This window comes from Gallus gallus, chromosome 5, assembly GCF_016699485.2.
Source record: "Gallus gallus isolate bGalGal1 chromosome 5, bGalGal1.mat.broiler.GRCg7b, whole genome shotgun sequence".
Taxonomy (NCBI): domain Eukaryota; kingdom Metazoa; phylum Chordata; class Aves; order Galliformes; family Phasianidae; genus Gallus; species Gallus gallus.
Genome location: NC_052536.1, coordinates 51012116 through 51030968, shown reverse-complemented (window position 1 = coordinate 51030968; position 18853 = coordinate 51012116). Strand labels below are relative to the sequence as shown.

General features: G+C 43.8%; 1 protein-coding gene and 1 long non-coding RNA gene across 11 annotated transcripts in view; one reads left to right on the top strand and one right to left on the bottom strand.

Annotated features, from left to right (window-relative positions):
- Positions 1–1875: 1875 nt before the first annotated feature.
- INF2 (inverted formin, FH2 and WH2 domain containing) overlaps positions 1876–18853 on the bottom strand; it is a 38391-nt gene continuing 21413 nt past the window's right edge. For 5 of the 7 annotated variants that reach the window (XM_015287853.4, XM_015287852.4, XM_046941943.1 and 2 more), the window contains exons 9-23: positions 17853–17998; positions 17705–17766; positions 16964–17066; positions 16793–16878; positions 16116–16216; positions 14819–14889; positions 14591–14698; positions 13896–13966; positions 13219–13339; positions 12551–12715; positions 11696–11798; positions 11000–11158; positions 9228–9956; positions 7975–8034; positions 4123–4331 (exon numbers count right to left, since the gene is read on the bottom strand). In XM_015287853.4, coding sequence (XP_015143339.2) covers positions 7976–8034; positions 9228–9956; positions 11000–11158; positions 11696–11798; positions 12551–12715; positions 13219–13339; positions 13896–13966; positions 14591–14698; positions 14819–14889; positions 16116–16216; positions 16793–16878; positions 16964–17066; positions 17705–17766; positions 17853–17998 — 2084 coding nt within the window. In that variant the 3' untranslated portion in view covers positions 4123–4331; position 7975. Of the gene's footprint in view, positions 4332–7974; positions 8035–9227; positions 9957–10999; positions 11159–11695; positions 11799–12550; positions 12716–13218; positions 13340–13895; positions 13967–14590; positions 14699–14818; positions 14890–16115; positions 16217–16792; positions 16879–16963; positions 17067–17704; positions 17767–17852; positions 17999–18853 lie in introns of all 7 variants that reach the window. The other 2 variants (XM_004936399.5, XM_004936400.5) reach the window with 2 other exon arrangements.
- LOC121110845 lies at positions 4331–18338 on the top strand. Of its 4 annotated transcripts, none has more exons than XR_006939325.1 (3): positions 4331–5585; positions 7720–7826; positions 16747–18338. It is a non-coding gene; the product is annotated as an uncharacterized LOC121110845 (long non-coding RNA). The 4 variants fall into 4 exon arrangements; XR_006939324.1 differs by lacking the exon at positions 16747–18338 and adding an exon at positions 13876–14597; XR_006939323.1 differs by lacking the exon at positions 16747–18338 and adding an exon at positions 9080–9308.

The window sequence follows — 18853 nt, the reverse complement described above, 5'->3', positions numbered from 1 at the left end:
CATGTGAAGGGATTATTGGCAGGATATAATAGCTTTAGTCTTCAGTTGTTTGCTAGATTTGGGATAGGTCATGATTTGGAAGAGGTTACTATATTAGCTGTAATTTGATCTAGGTGAGGTTATGCAGACGTCGGCAGGTAGATGTGTCTTGTGTAGCTGAGGGTATCTTTTCTATCCTCTAGACCTCTGGAAGCAAATAGAGCAGCTGAAAGTACCTGGAGGCAAAAAAGTCCTTCAGTTCTTTTCTTCCTAGGATCCTTCCTATTAAAGTGATATTTTAGAGAAACAAAGCATCTGTAGAATCTGAGACTCAGGATAGGTTTGAGGACTCCCAATGCAATGAATATGCTGTTATTTTAGGGGCATAGCTTTTTGAGCATTATCATACTGTTTCACCAAAGAGACATGAAGTATAAACCTGAAAGAGTTTCTAGAAATCCTATGACTCTTCTGTGGTTTATTTATTTCTTTTTTCTGAACTACTCATATCAATTTCTTGCTAAATCAAGAAAATTACAAATATTTGTTGGGAAGTACATTGGACATCATTTGTCCAAGCTCTCATTCAGTAAACAACTGTCAAACTGCCACCAACACCACTAGAGATCAGCTCAGCTCTAGTTTTGTCTGGCTGAGCCATGAAAACCTTGAAGAATGGAAATTATGATATGTAGCAGTCTATATAGGAAAGGTCTGTTGGCCATGAAGGATAACTCTTGAATATCGTGTGCTATACTGGGTTTTATTTTGATTACAAAATAGACTTCTGGATTTCAAAGGATTACAGCAGCATATGCGAATTTTTTGTGCTTTTGCCTGTGCAGCCTCTATCTTTTCCCTCTACTCTCCATCTATTCTGACTGCTGGATTTGATAATTACTTGTCACCAAATCATGGCTAAACTCATTGCAGATTATGAAGCTGCTTAAGTACTAAACAAGCACATCAGGTTCTGCATGCCGAGAGCTAGGCAAACCAACTGTAACTGTGATGTAGGTGTCAAAAGCAAAGTGTGTTGATGCTAGAAGAAATCCTGCTTTGACAGTCCGGGAGTCTATCAAAACTGACTTGATAGGAGCTGACTGTCACAAGTGATTTTGCCGACTTTGAGTAACGTAGGCTGAGTCTGCTTGAAGTCTCCATTAGAGAAGAGCAGAGCTCCTGTTAATTCCTGCTGCCACCTGGCTCTGTGTGAATTGTCACACTGAGTTCTTGCAGAATTGTACATCCCACAGCAAAGAGTCTCTGATATGAATTAAGAGTCTGATATGAATTAATTAATCCATGCTAGATCAGCATGGATGAAAGAGTGAGTTAAACTTAGTGCTGAAAATGCTGATGAACTTGCAGTGATCTGCAGAGAATCTGGTATGATATGTGCTCTACACTAAATAGATGGAAACCTTTTTCTTTACAACAGACCCACGCTGCCATTGCAAATCCTGCAATGCAAGATTGCCCCTACATAGAATAATCACTAATAAGAGATTCAGGGAGGTCCTGTTACTGTTGCTGCCTAATTTTAAACACCCTGTAGTCAAGTTTCTAAATGTGGCAAACCTGTTTTTCATATCCTGCCTACAGTGTGATTGTGGGGTGACTGAACGAAATGGTGGTTCATGATGGAGTTGGTTCATGACTGTAGTTGCTTTCAGTAGAAAGAGGTGAATAGAGCTCTGTGACTATCTCATTACCTCATACTTTGTGATTGTCACTGCTGCCATATTTATAGATAGAGTGAGCTAGGATTGGTACGGTGCCGGTTATATTAAAAACCAGTAAGCTTGTATACATGGTAAGCTTGTATATCAAAACCTGTAGGCATGAAAAATTCTGGTGAACAATAATTTTCATAAAACAAAGAGACTTGTCAAGTACTTTGACTTCTTTTATTCTAAATTTTGAAATATTTTCAGTAATGAAATTAAAACAAAACAAAAAAGCCCTGAAATTCCAATTCCAACCTTTAAAACATATCCACATTTTGATGTGAAGTTCTTAGAAAAAACTTCAGCAGATTTCATCCATAACTTCATTTTAATCATACAGACAATGCTTATTTGAGGAATATGCAGTTATTTGACAGCTAGAAACTTGTGGTGCTCACAGGCTAGTATACATAATGGACTCCATATGCAGTTGCTGTAATATAACCACAAGGATTCTCTTCTGAGGTCCAAACTCACGGTTGGCTTAAACGAACACATACCTGTTAAAATAGCTGCAAATTTCATTGCTTTTACCAGCAACTGATTTGGTCTTACAAACACTGAAAAATCTTCTGGGTTATGAACTCTACAGTGACAAATAGAGCAAAACTGCACATCCCAGTTGAGCATCTTTGAGTTGCTCTGACTCCATCCCCCTGTTCTTGCTAAATAATCATGGTATTGGAAGCAGAGCTGCTTTGGGGTAATACATTATAAATACTGTGCTTTGATCTGCTGATTGGGATTTGATTTTAACAGACAATTTATTATAGTTATCAAAAATGGCTGCAGAACAAAGAACCAGCAGTGGCTCAAATACCAGTTTCCCCAGAAACGCTTGAAGGCAGTGGGAAGGTAATGCCAAATGCCCTCCCTTTGAAGGCCCTCAGCAGGTAACACCAAAACACCTTGCTTCTTCCCAGTACAGACAGCGATTTCGTTCCTATCAATAAATCAGCAGGGTGGGGTGGAGGAGGCTGGCTGCTCACTGCGAATCTGGGCTGCAGGCTCCTGCTGGCAACACGGAGGAGGCAAAGCTGCTGGGAAAATGTTTGCTAGTTGGACTTTTGCAGGCTGGAGTCTAATCTGAGAACAGAGAAACTCAATTAATGACAGCAAGAAGGACTGATTCTTGGGTGATGCGCTCAGAGACTGGAATAGAGTGGGGGAAAAAAGGAGAAACCTTTTAAATGTGACATGATGGTCTCATATGTCAAACCTGGGGTGGGTTATGGGGTTTTGCAGCTTGCTTCTGCTAGCCAGGAACATGAGTTCAGCTACAACACGGTTGTGCTGCTCTGCAAGGCTTCCTGAGCTGAGTCTGCCCGTGCACCTACTCCAAACACATCTTTGCTTTTGTTAACAATTCTCAGTAACAATGATTTGGTTAAAATAAACCAGTGATTTAATTCTTGGCATAGTATCTACCTCAGTCCAGCAAAGTCTTCAATGTTGGAAGGATGTTGCTATTCCTATTGTGCAAAGCAAAATAAGGTTTATCCTGAACATTAGTCTAGACAGAGCAGGTTACCATACAAAGGCATAGTTCTTTAAGTGTAACAATCTCTTCTGCTTGATTCATGTTCAGCACAGTATCACACCATAGATTCAACAAACATAGATCATTTTAAATTGACAGCTATGTACAAAACTATGGTACAACGTTATTACAAAACATGAGAAATAAAGCTCTGAATCTTTAAATCACAATACTGCACGGTCCCAGTTTCAAAGCAAAAGTAATGTGAAAATACACGTTCTGCAGCTTGAATGCAAAGACTTAAGAGTGTAAGCAGCTGAGAATGGGATTTAAACCCGGAGACTTACTAAAGGATGAGCTGAAAATGTGTTTAACACAGTACCCTGGAAAACTTTTTTCTTTTGACAGGAACTGGAGCCCTGCTTCTCCAAATTTTATGTATGTAACTGCATGTGAGATTACTGCAGGACCACAGCCGTGCTTCAGCTTAATTGCCCATAAGTGTTATCTGGGAGCCAGATGCTGTTTACACAGCCATATGTTGACCAAAATGCATACTTTTGTTGTTGTTCTTGTAACTGATTTTTGCTTGCTTTAAATGATTGAGCACGCAAATACATTTTGTGTCTTGGTCCTGGCCAAATACAAACTGACTATGGGTGATGAAATGAGGGATAAATGCTTGCCCCTGTGAAGGTATGGCCACTGCTGGATTCATACCCTCAATTTAATTGAGGCACTGCTATTTTTAAAATTTCTTGAGTGCTGAATGCTGGGCCATGTTCTGCCATTGTGTTAAGAGAAGTTTGGCCTAAGAGCAGGTAGGGACGTTGGGCATTAGGATGGAGGCTGAGAGGCCTGCGCCTTCCCTGCTGCTGCATCAATCTGGACCATGTCCCCACAGGCACCCCCGGGGCACAACGCAAGTCACATAAGGCACGGGCTGAGGGTTGAGCCTCCATGGTGGCTCATTGAGCCTTTGGGCAAAAGGTGGAAGGCTGCATCAGGAGGAGTGTGACGTCCAGTCAGGGCAGGAGGCCTTCTGGTGATGCAGAGCCTGGCTTCTGAGAGGCTGGCAGTGCTCTGGGGATGAGTTAGCGTGTCTCCGGGCCTCCCTTATTTCTTCTGCCTTGCTGTGATGCCTGTAGGAGGAAGGGAAAATACAAACTGTTTGCACCTCAAAAGTGAGAGTGGTCTGGTTTGTTGTGTGTATTGGTTGTGGTAAAACTTCTAGCACTGCCAGTTTTTATATATTTTTCTAAAAACCTTGCTTGCGTTTCTAGGACTGATGCTGATGTTGAAGACTTTGGACAGCTCTGTTCTTGAGCTAGGCGACAATGTGAGCCCTGTATTTTCCAAGCAGAATGTTGGTATCTGGCTCTACGTGTTCAATTGCTGAATTAATAAATCTGGATGCTCATTTTGTTTTGTCCAGGGGACATTTTAACTAGTGCTTTAGGCCTGAGTGTCGTTGTCAGCTGATGTCGAATGAAGCCTGTGTGTGGCACTTCATGCAGTTGAAGAACATCTCCCACCTTGTGTAAGATGTGCTACTGGGGAACCGAGCTGGGTCACAGCCATGAGCGTGGGACTTAAGAAAGCACAAACAAACTTTCTGTCACAGCATGATAGAGCAAAATGTGTGTATTGTGCCTTCCCTGCCTGAGCCATGGGTAGGCTCCCATCTGGGAGTGTTTTTTGAGGAACTTAGGGCTGTCAGAAGGAAAGAGCTGTGTGCTGTCGATTTTTAAACACCAGTCCCACTCAGCAGCTGAAGGAAATACCATTTCTAATGACAGACATGATGGCAAAGGCTGTACAGGAAGACAGCCATTAGCTTGATCACGTTGCTTTGGTTCATTAGAAATCAGCCCTCAGACACCAATGAGTCTGCAGGGGGTGAGGTGAAGCATCTACTTGTCTAAAATTAAAACATTAATTAAAAGAAAACAAAGGAAAACCTTGATTCCAAAACTCTGGTCCTTTGCAAGATAGGCTGAACTCCCATTGTGCCCACGTGTCATAGCTGTTGGCAAAAAGGACTGTGGACTTCTGCTTTTGCCTCTTCTCTCTGAGCTTCACCAGGCTGCAGTATTTGAACACTTGGCCTATGCTTGCTGTTTGGTTTATCCTTTATTTTCTACCAAATAAATCAAGTAGGTTTGTGAGCAGGAGAACTGCCAGAGTCTGGTTGCTTATGAACTTTTGTGCTTTCAAGTTGAATTGTGTTTCTGTTTGACCTCTGACTGAACCTCTTCCTACAGGGAGTTTGTATGTGGAGAAACTCTCAGCAGAAGGACAGCCAAGGATAGAATTTGGCTGCCCGCAGATGTTGTGCTGTTGCCATCCTTACTGGGGGACTGGTTGGACTGGAGACCTCCTGTAATGCGCTACAGGTGTGAACGTTTGCCTGGAGAGATTCCATAGGGGCTAATACAAAGGAACTGAAGCACTTCCTCCTGTGTCCAAGCCTTCGTACAGTGCCCTCTGACTGTCAGTTTTTGTAAAACATTTCTTCTTCAAGCTTTATCCAGTTTGTTTGGAAATTTGTTCAGCTGTTGCCAGGACACACAGAAACACAAGGTGACTCCCAGTATACTGGAGATAACATGAGATACCACTCTTTGGGTATAAAAGAATAATGATGACAGAAACTGCTGCATAACAAGTTATGGTCAAGAGGAGAGAACTGAATAGCTGATTACCTAAGTCCTTATAGAGCTCTGAAACATTATTTCATAGAGTCACAGGCTGTTCCTGGTGGATCAGATCCTGTCCTTTCTCTGTTGCTTTTATAGAGACTCTAAAGGACCAGGGGGTTGTGGAGAATAAGGCGGTGTAGCCTTTATCACTGCAAGTGCATTTGTATAGGAAGGAAAATTCCTACAGCTTCCCTTCAACCTGGCAAATTCTAGCTCCAGCCAGAGAGAGGTATATCCTGCACCAAGAGTGTGACCAAGACCTTAAAGGTGGTCTCTGAAGAAAAAAAGACAGGGTTATAATCAGGTGACTCACCCTGGGGAAAAAGTACTGAACTTCTTTTCCTGGGCTCTCCCATCTTTGTGATGAGGAGCACTTCTAGTTTGCTAAGGCTGTCAAGAGGAATAGGCTTGAGTTGCATCTGGGGGAGGAAACACCATGGCTACAGACTAAGAAAAGCAAACAGATTTTGTTTCCTCTGACCTTTCCAAATGACATGGGAATGAGGGGAAAAGGGGAGCTGAAGATTTCAAGTGCTGCTTTTCCACTGCCCTTGCAGCAGTGAGCACTTGTGGGCGCTGGCAGCATCTCAAGGATGTGCCTGACTCAGTCACTTCCTAATGGTGCTGGCTTTCCATGCATTCCTCTGTATTCCTTTCCTATGTGTTCAGAGGAGAATTTGGAACTGTCTGCATCTCCATTTGTTAAAAGTAACTTTTTTTTTTTTCAAATCTACATGCTAGAATCCCTGTGCTTAAAGCATACATAATTTGTGTTACACAACTGCTGGTTCCAGCTGCCCTTGCTGTGCAGCATAATCACAGGTCCTCACATGTTTCTTACCTGTGCTTTGCTGCTACTATTTTCCGCTCTTGCTGTAAATCTTCATTAGGATTTTTAAACTGACAGTACTACTCTTGTTTTGCCCTCAGCATAATCCTCAAATGTGGTACAGAAGGGGCCAAGAGGAGAGGGCAGCAGTAGTCAGGAACATAACTACCCAATATCTCTCATTTTCTCTTGCTAGCAATGATGCTTCAGGTGCAAAACAAAAGCAACCCTATGTGGAAGTCCTGCAGAGCTTCCTCTGCTCCATGCCCCCAGGGTTAGGGGTTTCTTGCCCCCTATGCACAGGGGATGCTGAAGAATAAACATATTCCTTTCAGGAAATGAGAGAGTGAGAGATTTGGCATCATTGATTCAGTTCACAAGAGGTGCTCATCAGGGTGGAAAGGACAAGTAACTATGCAATTTCAGTACAGTGGATGTCTTGATTGTTTACTTTTCCTGCTTTTCTTTCCATTTGCACTAAGCATGCAAACTTTTATTTATGAAAGTTTTGGCCTGAAACTCCTGAAGTTTTCTCATGATGGGCAAGTATGCTGCCCATCGGAGGGAACTTGTATGTACCAATGTCCCTGCATGTTTTTTTTTTCAGTGACAAAAGCCAAACCCCCTCTTCCACCTTGTCCCAGAAAGATGCATGAGTGCAAATGAGAGGTGTGCATGGTCTGTTTGCTCCAATGCACTACCTTTTGCGCAGTATCTTGAGAAATTGAACTAGGCTTTGAGTTGGAGCTGGTATCTTGTCCCAGCGTGTATTTCTCCCTGGGCCCAGTTTTTATTTCCTTATCCAGATGCCTGTATGCATATGGTGCTATAGAAAGTGGCTACCCACAAGCAAACCAAACATCATTATTTGCAGGAGGTAGATACTGAAATTGCATTTTTACAATTTTTGAGGAAAACAACGGGATCAAAGCAAGGACTTTATTTATCACATGAAGCTGGATTCACGTGATTAGAATATTGTCTTTTAATTATCTGCAGGGAAAGGCGATTGGCTACTGCTGACACAGAGGACGGACAAGTGGGATGTGACCCAGTGCTGTGGGGAGATCAGCACTGACTCCACTCAGCACAAGATCAACACCCTGGTGAGTGAAAATCAGAGTAGCAAATTTGTTTTGTGATTAGACACAAAGACAAAAAGCTTAGCTGATATGCTAAATATTGATTAGGTCTGTAAGGTCCCGAAGGAACTGCGGTTAGTTCACATACAAATGCCTTTGCAAGTTTACATACCTCATTGTACCACACAACCTTTTTTTGTTTTATAATCTCCAGAATCAGTCTCAACCTCTGCTTTTAAACAAAAGAGACACACTAAATATATCTGATCATGGCAAGGTAAATGTAACAACAGGGAACTTCTTACAATGAAAACACTGTCCAGCAGTAGAGAGGTTCCTAGGATGCCTCCACTGGATGACCAGGGAACCCCATGGCTTTGTGGGGTTCATTACAGACACAAGGGAAGCATGGTGATGGCTGGGAGCTCTCTTTGTTGCAGCTCTTCCTGCTGCCTTTAGAAAGGCAAGTTTGGGAAAACACTTCTGATTCGTGCCTTGGTTTTAGCTAGGGGAAGGTGCATGTTAGAAACATAAATACTTAAAGCCCCAGGCTATGCTGGAACTATGAAAGTAAGTTTCTCTGAGGTAGATGGTCAGCCCATGCTATCTCTCTTAGTAGTGGGTATTCAAATTCTCCTTTACTTTCTGCTCTGCCTTCCTTAGCAGTAAAAACATTCAGCGCTAATAAGGAGATCTCTCCACTACTTTTCTGCCCATCTGTTTGACCGCAGAAAACAAGCTTTGGACAGCATACTGTATCTTTCTGAAGGCTGACTTCAGAATCTATATAACAGATCTATATGTATTCCCTACAAAGGCAGCTTGACATCAGGATTCAAGTATCCACACCCAAAGGTATCTCCAGGTCTGTGGAGTCTGAAGGAATTGGACCTGAGGGGCCACCTGAAGACCTGAAGTGCACCTGGGGCAGATTTTCAAGTTACTGTAGGCAAAGTGCTCTTGTAAAGGAGCTTAGGAGAGAAAGTGCTGCTGTTTGCTGGCTTTATGCATTTATAAGTAGCTGAAAGGGGTGACTGCTGATTAAGTATCCACTATTAACTGCTCTTAATCACAGCTCTGGAGTCTAATGGAGCTCTTGTTTGCACATAACTGTGCCTCGTAGCTGTCTTTAGCATGCTTGACAGATGTGCTTATTGCCATCTTTACTATGCATAATGGGCTTTTAATTATTGATTCATATTAACCCATTTATAAACTACTTAAAAAAGTCAAAAGGATGAATGATGCTTATGTTTTTCATTTTACATCTTTTTCAGGTTAGGAAAATAATAGCTCCATTAAACACAGGGACAAAGGGCTTTCTAGGGGAAGCATCAGACCTTGGACCCAGGAGGAAACAACGCCTACAAATGTACTAGGAGGTTCCCCCCACTTAACTCAGCGCCTGAGGGCTATATAGGCTACCTGAGTAGCTTTTGCTGTGCCTCTTCTTCTTTCTCCGTTTCCCAGATGTCCTCTGCTTTTCCCTGTCAGTGTGTGTTTCCCCTGGAGGCAGTGTTGCCGAACAAGAAGAGTCGGTGGCTGGCTCCTCCGAGAAGGATTTCTCTTGGGAAGTATCCAACAGCGAGTCTGTAGCAGGGTCTTCATTTTCCTTTGCCATCTCTTTCAAATCAGCCTGATGCGCACCATCACAGGGAGTGGATGGAGTGCTGGGGTTGCCTCCATTCTGGTTCAGCTGGATGTCCTGAGCCAGCCTGCAGCTCTCCAAGCCATCACCTGGGCATTTTTTGTCCTGCTCTTCTGAGGTGGACCCATTGAGCTGCTCTCTCAGAGCAGCACCAGAGCTGCTGCTCACAAATGTTATATTGGCACCTATGTTAGCAGCAGAGAAGGAAATGGCACCACTCCCCAGGCCTGGCTGGAGGCTTGCCATCCCAGCTCCCTGCCCAGCTCCGTCAGCTTCCACTAAGTTTACTAAAGGGCCTTCTGTCCTAGACCCTCGCGGCAAATTTCCTCCAGCATTATTTTCAGGTAATGCCTGGTTTGGAGCTGAAGCATCTCCAACATCTCTACCCATCTCTGGTAGGGCATCGGCCAAGGACAGAGTGCTTTCATCTGAGGGATGGCCGTTGTTTTGCTTGGCTTTATCATCCATCTGCTGTCCTCCTGCTTGCGGATCCTTAATGCTCTTCCCTTCAAACAAAAAGCATCAGATCAGTCATATATGCAGAGTTGCATCCGAGATCAACCATGGTTTTTCTAGTACTGGGAGAGGCTACAAGCTTGCTGCTGCCTACAGTGGTTGCACTGCCCCTAAAGCAGCCATGGTGATGGGCTGATGGTTGGACAAGGTTATTTGAGTGGTCTTTTCCAACCTTAATGATCCTGTGATTCTATATAGGCAGCACCCTTTCATCCTACAGCCAAGGGAGAGCGCCTTCATTAGCACTCCCACCTCCCCTCCCAGTGCCCCTTGTGGTCACTCCAGTGGGACTTCAAGGCTCTAGATCAGCAAAGGGCATGCCTTGTTTTCAGCAGGTACTCTGGTGTCCCTGCTGTCAACTGATTGATGCCCATGGAAGTCTTTGGACTTGCAAATGGTGTCCGAAAGCCTTATCAAGAAGAGGTCCCGAATCAGCTGGAAATGCTGGCTCGGTCAGCACAAGCATGTAAAAATTTCTTGCTGGCCCTCCCAAACCCACACAGTCAGGCTCTACCACACACCAGTGCCCTTGGACTGTAATTGTGCATTGGTACTCAGGTCATTAGCCAAAAAAAGGCTAAAACCATAGGCTATAAACACCTGGGTGAATGGAGTCCTTCTGCAAATAGGGCTTTCTAGTCCTATTTTGGGTGCTGCTTTAGACTCCCAAATGTAGACAGAGACAGGGTACAGCAGACTACAAGATTAAGATGAGCTATGCTAGTGAGATTTGATTGCATGAGGGGACATGTGGGGATGACATTAGTGCCCCACCAGTAGGGTCCTGGGGCTGAGCCATGGGCTGGGACTCTCAGAGGGTTCATCAGTGTGGGCACAAGGCCATGCTGATGGTCTGAGGCACGCCTGTCTGTCAACAGCCCAGACCTATCTGCTCTTGTCCACAGCTCTGCTGCAGATCCTCCTTAAATAGGGTGCCCCAAATGCTGGAAGGATACTTGCTTGTGTGCTTGGCTCAGACTCAGAGACAGATGGGAAGAAATAGCTGCAGGTACAGTTGAGTCTGTGTCCTTACCAGACCGGTTCTCCTCTGGGATCTCCGCAGGCAAGGTTTTAGGAGGTGCATCCGACTCGTGTCTGTTCTTTGTCTTTCTCAGCGTGAACCCCTTCCTTATGTCAGCCAGCAGTGCATCAATGACGCAAACATCCTCCTGCTTCACCAACCCCTTCTTAACTGGGATAGAAAGAGACAGGTGGGAAATGTGCTCCTGAGGGAGGAAGGATGCGGACTGCACAGCAGTGCTATCACTTGGGGTTGGTACTGCTTCTCTGGTACAAACAGGACACGTGCAAGACTTTTGAGATGTCTGCAGCCTGTGGTAAACTGGAGCAAGACTATTCAAGAGCAGGTAGAGACTTTTTAGGGGAAAGTCAAATGTCTGTTGTTAGACTTAGGATTCAAAAAGTTTGTTTAGAAATTGAAACATTTGAAATAACTGAAATGTTTCAGTTTTATTTTTGTCTCTCTCCTGCTCAGTCAGCAGAAGTAAAATTAACGTCTCTGCCCAGCTGCCACTGTGAAAAGTCCATTTCTATCTATGGCCAGTAAGATACCTAAAAGCCTTTAGTCAGCCAGCACTTGGAAATTCAGAGAATAAATTACCTCTACTGGTCATTAAAGCAGGACCAGCAAAGAGCTTTCATCAGCTCTTCCAGTCCATTTGGGATTGCAAGTCCCCCATTTCTTTCTTATGCCCTTTCAGATACTCACTGACTTTTCCATTTTCGCCTTTCTGTCTCTTCCCTTCTTCTTCTTCCAGCTGTTTCTTCCTCTTCTCTGCTTTTGCAGCTTGTTCCTTTCTGTCTTTGTTTTCCTGCAGTTAGGTAACAGGGGCATGAAAAGGTTGGCTAAACATCTGCTAGGAGAACCAATGAAGAGGAAGACAATATGCAGATGGTTGCAAAGGCAGAAAAGAAATCCTCACAATAAATAAAATGAGCATAGGGAGGACTGTTTTGCCAAGAGAGTGAAGGGGTTTGTGCAGAACTTTGCCCAGTCCCAGTAGGAAGTGGCAGGAGTCATTTGCCTAACACAGCTACCCATGTGCAGCTTCTCTCATTGACAATCATCTGAGACAAACGTGGAAGGTACTGAAGCCATAATTGCTTTCAAACTAGTGGCCTTTTGACTATACATCCCCCTTCTGATCCTATCTGCTCAAGTTGAAGTGAAGGATTAAGTTTCATAATTCTATTCTTCTAAAATTTACGTGCTCAGCTCTAAAGGAATTGGACTCAATGATCCTTGTGTGTTCCTTCCAACTTGGGATATTCCATGAGTCTATGAAAGCATCTCTGTGAATATGCAGCTAAAGTTGCACTGAAATCCCAAGTCACCAGGGTCTGGGTCAGGCCAGGGGCACTGGCAGTACATGAGGATGAAGTGGAGCAGGGACCAGATACCCATTTACCAGGTGACCTCAAGCCAAGTACTGTAAGAACCATAACCAGCAGCCATCCATAACCAACAGCCTCCCCTCTGCACTCTGTGCCTGTCCCACCCAGGTCTGCTGGAGCAGAAATACACAGCACTATGATGTGCTCATCTTTCTGTGCTGTCACTAACCTTCAGGGCTCGGATGAAGAGATCTCTGAAAGTCTTCATGGTGCTAAATACATCCTCTAAGGACAACTTGGTTGGGTCCTCACAGAGATAGTTTGCAAGTTCTTCTCTCTTCCTGTCAATGGTTTCAAAATCTTCTTCCAGTTTTCTGGAGGCATCAATGCTATCCTGAAATGCATTTAGTATAGACAGTGAGACACCATCCAGAGGATAACAGGTGAAGTGCACAGAAAGAAAAAGGATGTCAACATAAGAACTTGGAGCAGAGCTTTTGGGGTGGGAAGAAACAGCACATGGCTCCTGGTGACTGTGTTGTGCCACGATGCAGGGGTGGCTTTAGCAACACACAGAAAGCTCAATGCAAAGTTTCATCCCAAGAGAAGGGGTTTACTTTGGCGACCTGCACAGAGGGTGAATGCATTGACTCAGACATAGTGAAGCAGAGCAGGGAGAGCCATTGAAGCAAGCCTTTAAGAAACAGCCTCACCAAAGGTAGGTAGGTTTGGGGCAAGCAAACACCACTGAGTTCTGTGGCATTACAGCCTGTTTCCAAATCTGAGAGTGCATCTTGTGGTATTATTTTTCACCCTCTAGTGAGCATCCTCAGCTACATGCAGCATGCTGGCTTTCTGGGTGTAAGGTGGAAGCTATAAGGGAACTCCAAGACTGACCTGGATAGGTTTCTCATATTGTTGTTTCACATCATCGTTTGCTGATGAGACCTTTCTCTGGAGCTCCAGCAGCTTTTTTAAATTGGCACTGGACTCTGAGCGTATAATGTCAAGATTAATTCTGAAATCACACAGATGCCCCATGTTAGTTCTCACTACAGTATCATGCCCTTAAAAAAGAGAGGGCAAGGCCTAGCTGGTTTGGTTATCCCTCTGCTTCCCATGTGAGCTTGAGCCCTCAACCCTGTACAGTCTGAACTCATGAAAAACAGCCTTTCACAGTACTTATGGAAAGATGCTCAGTCCCCCTGCAACATCATGCATTGAGTAGAGCACCCAGAAAGTCCACCCAGGGTTATCTCCACCCTCATCACTCAGCATCTGCTCAGGTCAAAGGCACTTCAGAAGCTCCTGCTACTGCAAATGCAGTGCAGATTGTGGAAGGGCCCATGAATAAATGCACTGCAAACGTCAGACCTCAGTAGTGCTGTAGAAGAACTATAAGATATTAAATAGGTGTAAGCAGTGATCAACCAAACTTTTTCGTTAAAGCTAAGTAAGATGCCATCTTTTTAACATGCTGTACCAGCTGTGGGTATCCTAATTTCTGATACATTGTTGATATGCTTGGAATTTATTTTTGTTTTTCATTTGAAGGAAGTGACACACAATCTTACCCTGCTGCTTTTGAAACATATTCAAGGTCCTCCGGCAGTTCCAGTAGGTCTGTGTGGCTGTTTTCTACTTCCTGAAGCAGAAAAGAGAAATAAGCACTGTTTACTGAGTGGTGCAAGCTGGGAGAGGAGGCAGCACTCAGAAGGACAACTGCACTATGCCCCTCATCTGGCCTCCTCTCTGCAGAGCTTAACCATGCATAACTGATGAATGAGGGTGGCAGAGCAGAATATGGAGAAAAAGAAACAACAAACAGTTATGCGTGGAATAAGAAAGCCATGAGGACTTAGCGGGGATTTTGAAAAGCTCAAACACAGACCGGTGGACAAGAGAGTGGCCACGAAAAGGCAGAAAGGATGAATGGGTACGGAGCTGCCAGGATGGCTTTGGTGGCCACAAGCTCTGTGATTTGCAGCTGATGATGAGCAGAGATTGTGCAAATATGAACAAAGGACGTTCCAGCAACTGCAGGGAAAGGTGCTGGAGGAAAGCAGGACAAAACTAAAAGGAGTTCCCTGAGAGCCGAGTGGTGCCCACAGGCGTTCACCACCAGCCTAAGAGAGCCAATGCTTTTAACCCGCAGCTTGATGGGGAGGATAATGAATAAGAGTGTATTACATTAACTGAATCTAGAGTAGGAGGAATGGTTCACTAAGGTAAAAAGCCTCCCTTTCCTTTCTGCCCAGGACTGTAGTACCTCCAGGATATGGTGGAGCAGCGTAATACGGGTTTGGTTTGCTTTGGTTTCTGTTAGTTTGAGTAAAGTGCTGATTTTAAACCCATCAGCGTCGCCTGTGTGACTTCCCTACAAGATAAAAAAAAAAAAAGACAGGTGTAACTCTTGTGTCCAAATTACAGCCTTAGATGTGAAGATCATACACATATTCTGTTGATGGCTGGAGGACAAGCCAAACAAAGTCCTTACGTAGTTCAGAAAGTTTCCAACTTTGAGAATCAGTTTACAGAAGAGCGGCAGACGGTGACTGGTCAGAAGATCTGAAAAACATAAAGGGCTTTTAAGCAAAAGCCTCTGCTAAACCAGAACGTTTTCTAAACTGGATAAAAAGTGGGATTCTGAATTTCAGCAAACCGAATCTGATTTTTCAGGTTTGCAGCACAATGGCCCAACCTGCAGAGAAACTGATTCTAAGTAGATTCATTCCCAGTAGCTGGCCTTAATGAAAGTTTGTGCTCACTTGTACTTCTTTCTTAATTCACATCTGGTCTCTCATTCCTAATGGAAAATGATGTGGAGCTGGACTCTGATCAATTGGAAGTGCCCAGATTTAACCTGGCATGGGGGAGCGTATGAAGGCTCCAGCTTTAATCCTGCAGACTCCATTCAGCTGTGCAGCAAAGCCAGTTCTGACAGTACTCCAACTACCTGCCAGCTACTAAAACCAGACACATTCCATCTTGTCCTGGTCTCGCATGGTGAAGATGCTTATCAGGCATGAAGGGTACAATCTCTGTCCTTGCCCTTACAACAAGGTGCTGCAGGGATGAGCTTTGTGAAGCATTTAGTTTTGAGGCAGGAACAGCTTTAAAAGGAAAGATGGGCTGCAGGGAATTTCTGGGGGGAGCTTTATCCCAGCAGGCAGCTGTAATTTCAGCTGGAGAAGCCTACAGCAGGAGCTCTTCAAGACAAGCAGTATTGACAAGAAGTGCTTTCAGCAGGGGGACCTGAGGTTTCTGCCACAGAAAAAAAAGAGACCTATTGCATAATTTCTCTGTGTATTCAGAGACTTAAGCATCAGCAATTCGTAGCCCAAAATAACAAACTTTCTCTTCTGATTACTTTTGCGGGCAGGGGAAAAACTAAAGTATCACTGCTTTCTGCGGGAAGTTTGGGGTATGCTTTTCTGGAAGCAGAGAAAATTGCTGTGTGAAGATCTTAATATAACGAATTAGCTATAGATTCAGCTCTTTCGGAAATTCTGACAAGCTTCCAACACTTCATTGTTGAAAGTGGTTCAGAACAACACAGCTGCTGCAGAACAAGAGGCCTGAGGCTGAGGGAAAATGGTCTCCAGTCATATTAAAGGCTTTGATAATCAGTAGAGATACCCAGAGCTGCATCCTGTACTCTGCAGCAAACCAGTGAAGAGGCTGCAGGAAAGCTGTGGTGCTGGGGAGACTCACTGCAGAGCTCTAGAGAGTTTACTGGGGCTTTACAGCTGACTGTCTTAAACAAGATCCAGAATTAAGGTCAGGCCATTTACCTTCACAGGCTTTCCGGATGGCTTCAGCTTTTGGCTGAATCATGTCCAGCACAACAGTAGTCTCTTCGCAGATCAGCATACATTCAATCCGTAGCTGATAACTAAGGATGGAGATTGATTGAAAGCTTAAAGGCACCACAATCTTGGCCAACACATCAGCTCTCTTCCCACATCACCTCTAAGGCTGGCAACCCCGCAGTACTGCTGCCAAGTGACTTTCAGTAGGTTACACGGCCTCCTTGGGCACATCTGACCCTGGGTCTGGTCCAGCTTCTGCTACTTTCAGCATGAATATTAGGAAAAATTCTTCTGGGTAAGAGTGGTCGCGCAATAGAACAGGCTGCCCAGGGAGGTGGTGGAGTCACTGTCCCTTGGAAGTCCACAAGCATGGAGATGTGGCACTGAGGGGCACGGAGGGGATGGGTTGGGATTGGACTAGGTAGTCTTAGTGGTCTTTTCCAACTTTAATGATTCTTTGATTATATACTTCAGAGGGAGAAGAGGTGCAGAAGTGACACCCTCTCACGCAAGAAAAAGGGGAAGGGATGGCCAAGGTGGAATTGGAGACTGACCAACTGCATCTGTTGGTATTTATCTGTGAGACTAATATAGAAACTTGAACTTCCCATAGAAACCCAGAAAAAGATTGGGCTGACATTCATGATGAACATCCTTACCTGGGAATCTGAAGGAGGAGAAGATAAAACTGATCTGCATTTGCTAGCTTCGACTTCTCTTCTTTGAAGGCCTTCAGGTTTTCTATCTAATGAAAAATAAAGAATCAAGACTGCAGGACTTCACTGCACATTCAGCTCTGTGAATCAAGGGTGCAATTTTTCTCTCCTGACCTCATGTTTTTCAGGCAGCAGCTTCAGCAGCTGTTTTAGAACCTCAACGTCAAACTTGGTCCGATCCCCATTCTGGACCATGGCAGCCACCTCTTCATTGGAGCTGCAGAGAGAAGCACAGGCAGAAGTCACCCAAAGGTCCCCCTTCCACAACCATATGCTACTGAGGCATGTACTTGCACAAGTGTTCTGTGCTTTCAATAGTGAGGATCACAGAGATAGGAAAGGAAAGATACATCCCAGTGATTAATTCAGAACTGGGACGTGGAAAATCCAGATTCAAGTACTTGCTATGCACAAAATTTGCTTCTGGCCCCAGTCAAATGACTTAAGACTAGAGATCAACGTTCCCACTCAGATGTCTGTCTCTGGGTATGTGACTACCTTAATTCTTCTTATTATTATATTATATCTTATTATGAATTCTTATCTTCCTTCTTGGTCCTGCTTTGAGGAAGAGTTTCACTTCCAGAGGCATCTCACAGCCAAAGCCACCCTTAGAGTCTGTGCTATAACTCTGTCTGTAACATGGAGTTGTAACACTTTATGAAAACACAGTTAAATACCCAAGCCCAATGTTTGAGAGAGAGTATTTGACAAGCTGTGAAATAATCAGATTTTACAGCAACACAGACTACAAAAAGAACATTGGCAAAAGTAGATCTCTTGAGGATCTTACAGGCACTATGCACAACCTACTCAAAGTTTTGTCAACTGTCATGAAAATCGGCTATATCTTACCATTTAAATTGCTTCAAAAATATGTTCAAATTGAGACTTTTCTTGGAGTCCAAAAATGTGATCTTCATTAAAGAAAAAGAAGATATCACTTATTAGATGAGCTGTCTTCAGCAATCTTTACTTGAAAGAATGAGAGTGGCCCCCTCACCTCCTTCGGCTCTGCCTTCACTGGTGCAGCTGTTTTCTCCTTAGGGGTTGGTTGTGGAAAGCAAAACAGCTGCTCTATGCTTGTGTAATTGGGCTCTATGGTTTCCTCGCTGCTGCTGCTCACTGAAGCCCACATCGAGTGACTTTCTGAAAAAAAAGACAAGGGTTAAAGAGTAGCTGCAGAGCTGAAAGCTCCCAGCTTTTTGGGTAGTCTGAGTTGCTAGAAGGGAAATTCCTCAGAAGGTGAACTAAATAAGAAGAGACATATTTTTGAGTTTGTAATCAAGTATCCTTGTGTTATGCTGGCAATAAGACTGCTTAAATAAATCCCTATTGCATTCTCTTAAGCACTGAATTAAGCCCACTGCACTTTCTTAAACCTTTTCTTTTCTTTAAAAAACAAAAAACATCACCTAAACTTGGCTGCAGAAAGCTCTACTGAAATAATCCCAACAATTAAACGTCCGATGATTAAAAACGTGCCTTATTTAGACTTCAACTATGCCTTGCTTGTTTGGGGCAAAACCGACCTTGTTTGTCCTTGCTTCTTCTCATATTTCATGTTCCATTTTGGATCTGCTAGGAGAGGGAAATGTGACCCAAAAATCAAGAAACAAGTCAATACTTCTCATGTCTCACCAATTATTTCAATGTCCTTCCTGAACTATGAGCTGATCCTGAGCCATACTCTTATGTATGACTTTTATATACTTAGATTAGAGTCTGTTGAGAACTCAAGCTTAAGGGATGTCAAGGTGGATTACGGCAATCTTCCCACTCTTCCCCTCCTCTTCAATTTCAAACGATTTCATTAATAAATGAGCCATTCCAAGCTATTGAGTTGGGATGGTTATTATATTAGTGGTTCCATCCTGCTTCTATTTATTTAAGCTCAGCATGTAATGGAAATCAGGAAAGTCTGTGTCTAAATGGAGTCAGCTAAACCTGACAAACTCAGAAATAGCTGTTTTTCCCGTCCTATAAAGTAGCTGTGACTTCATA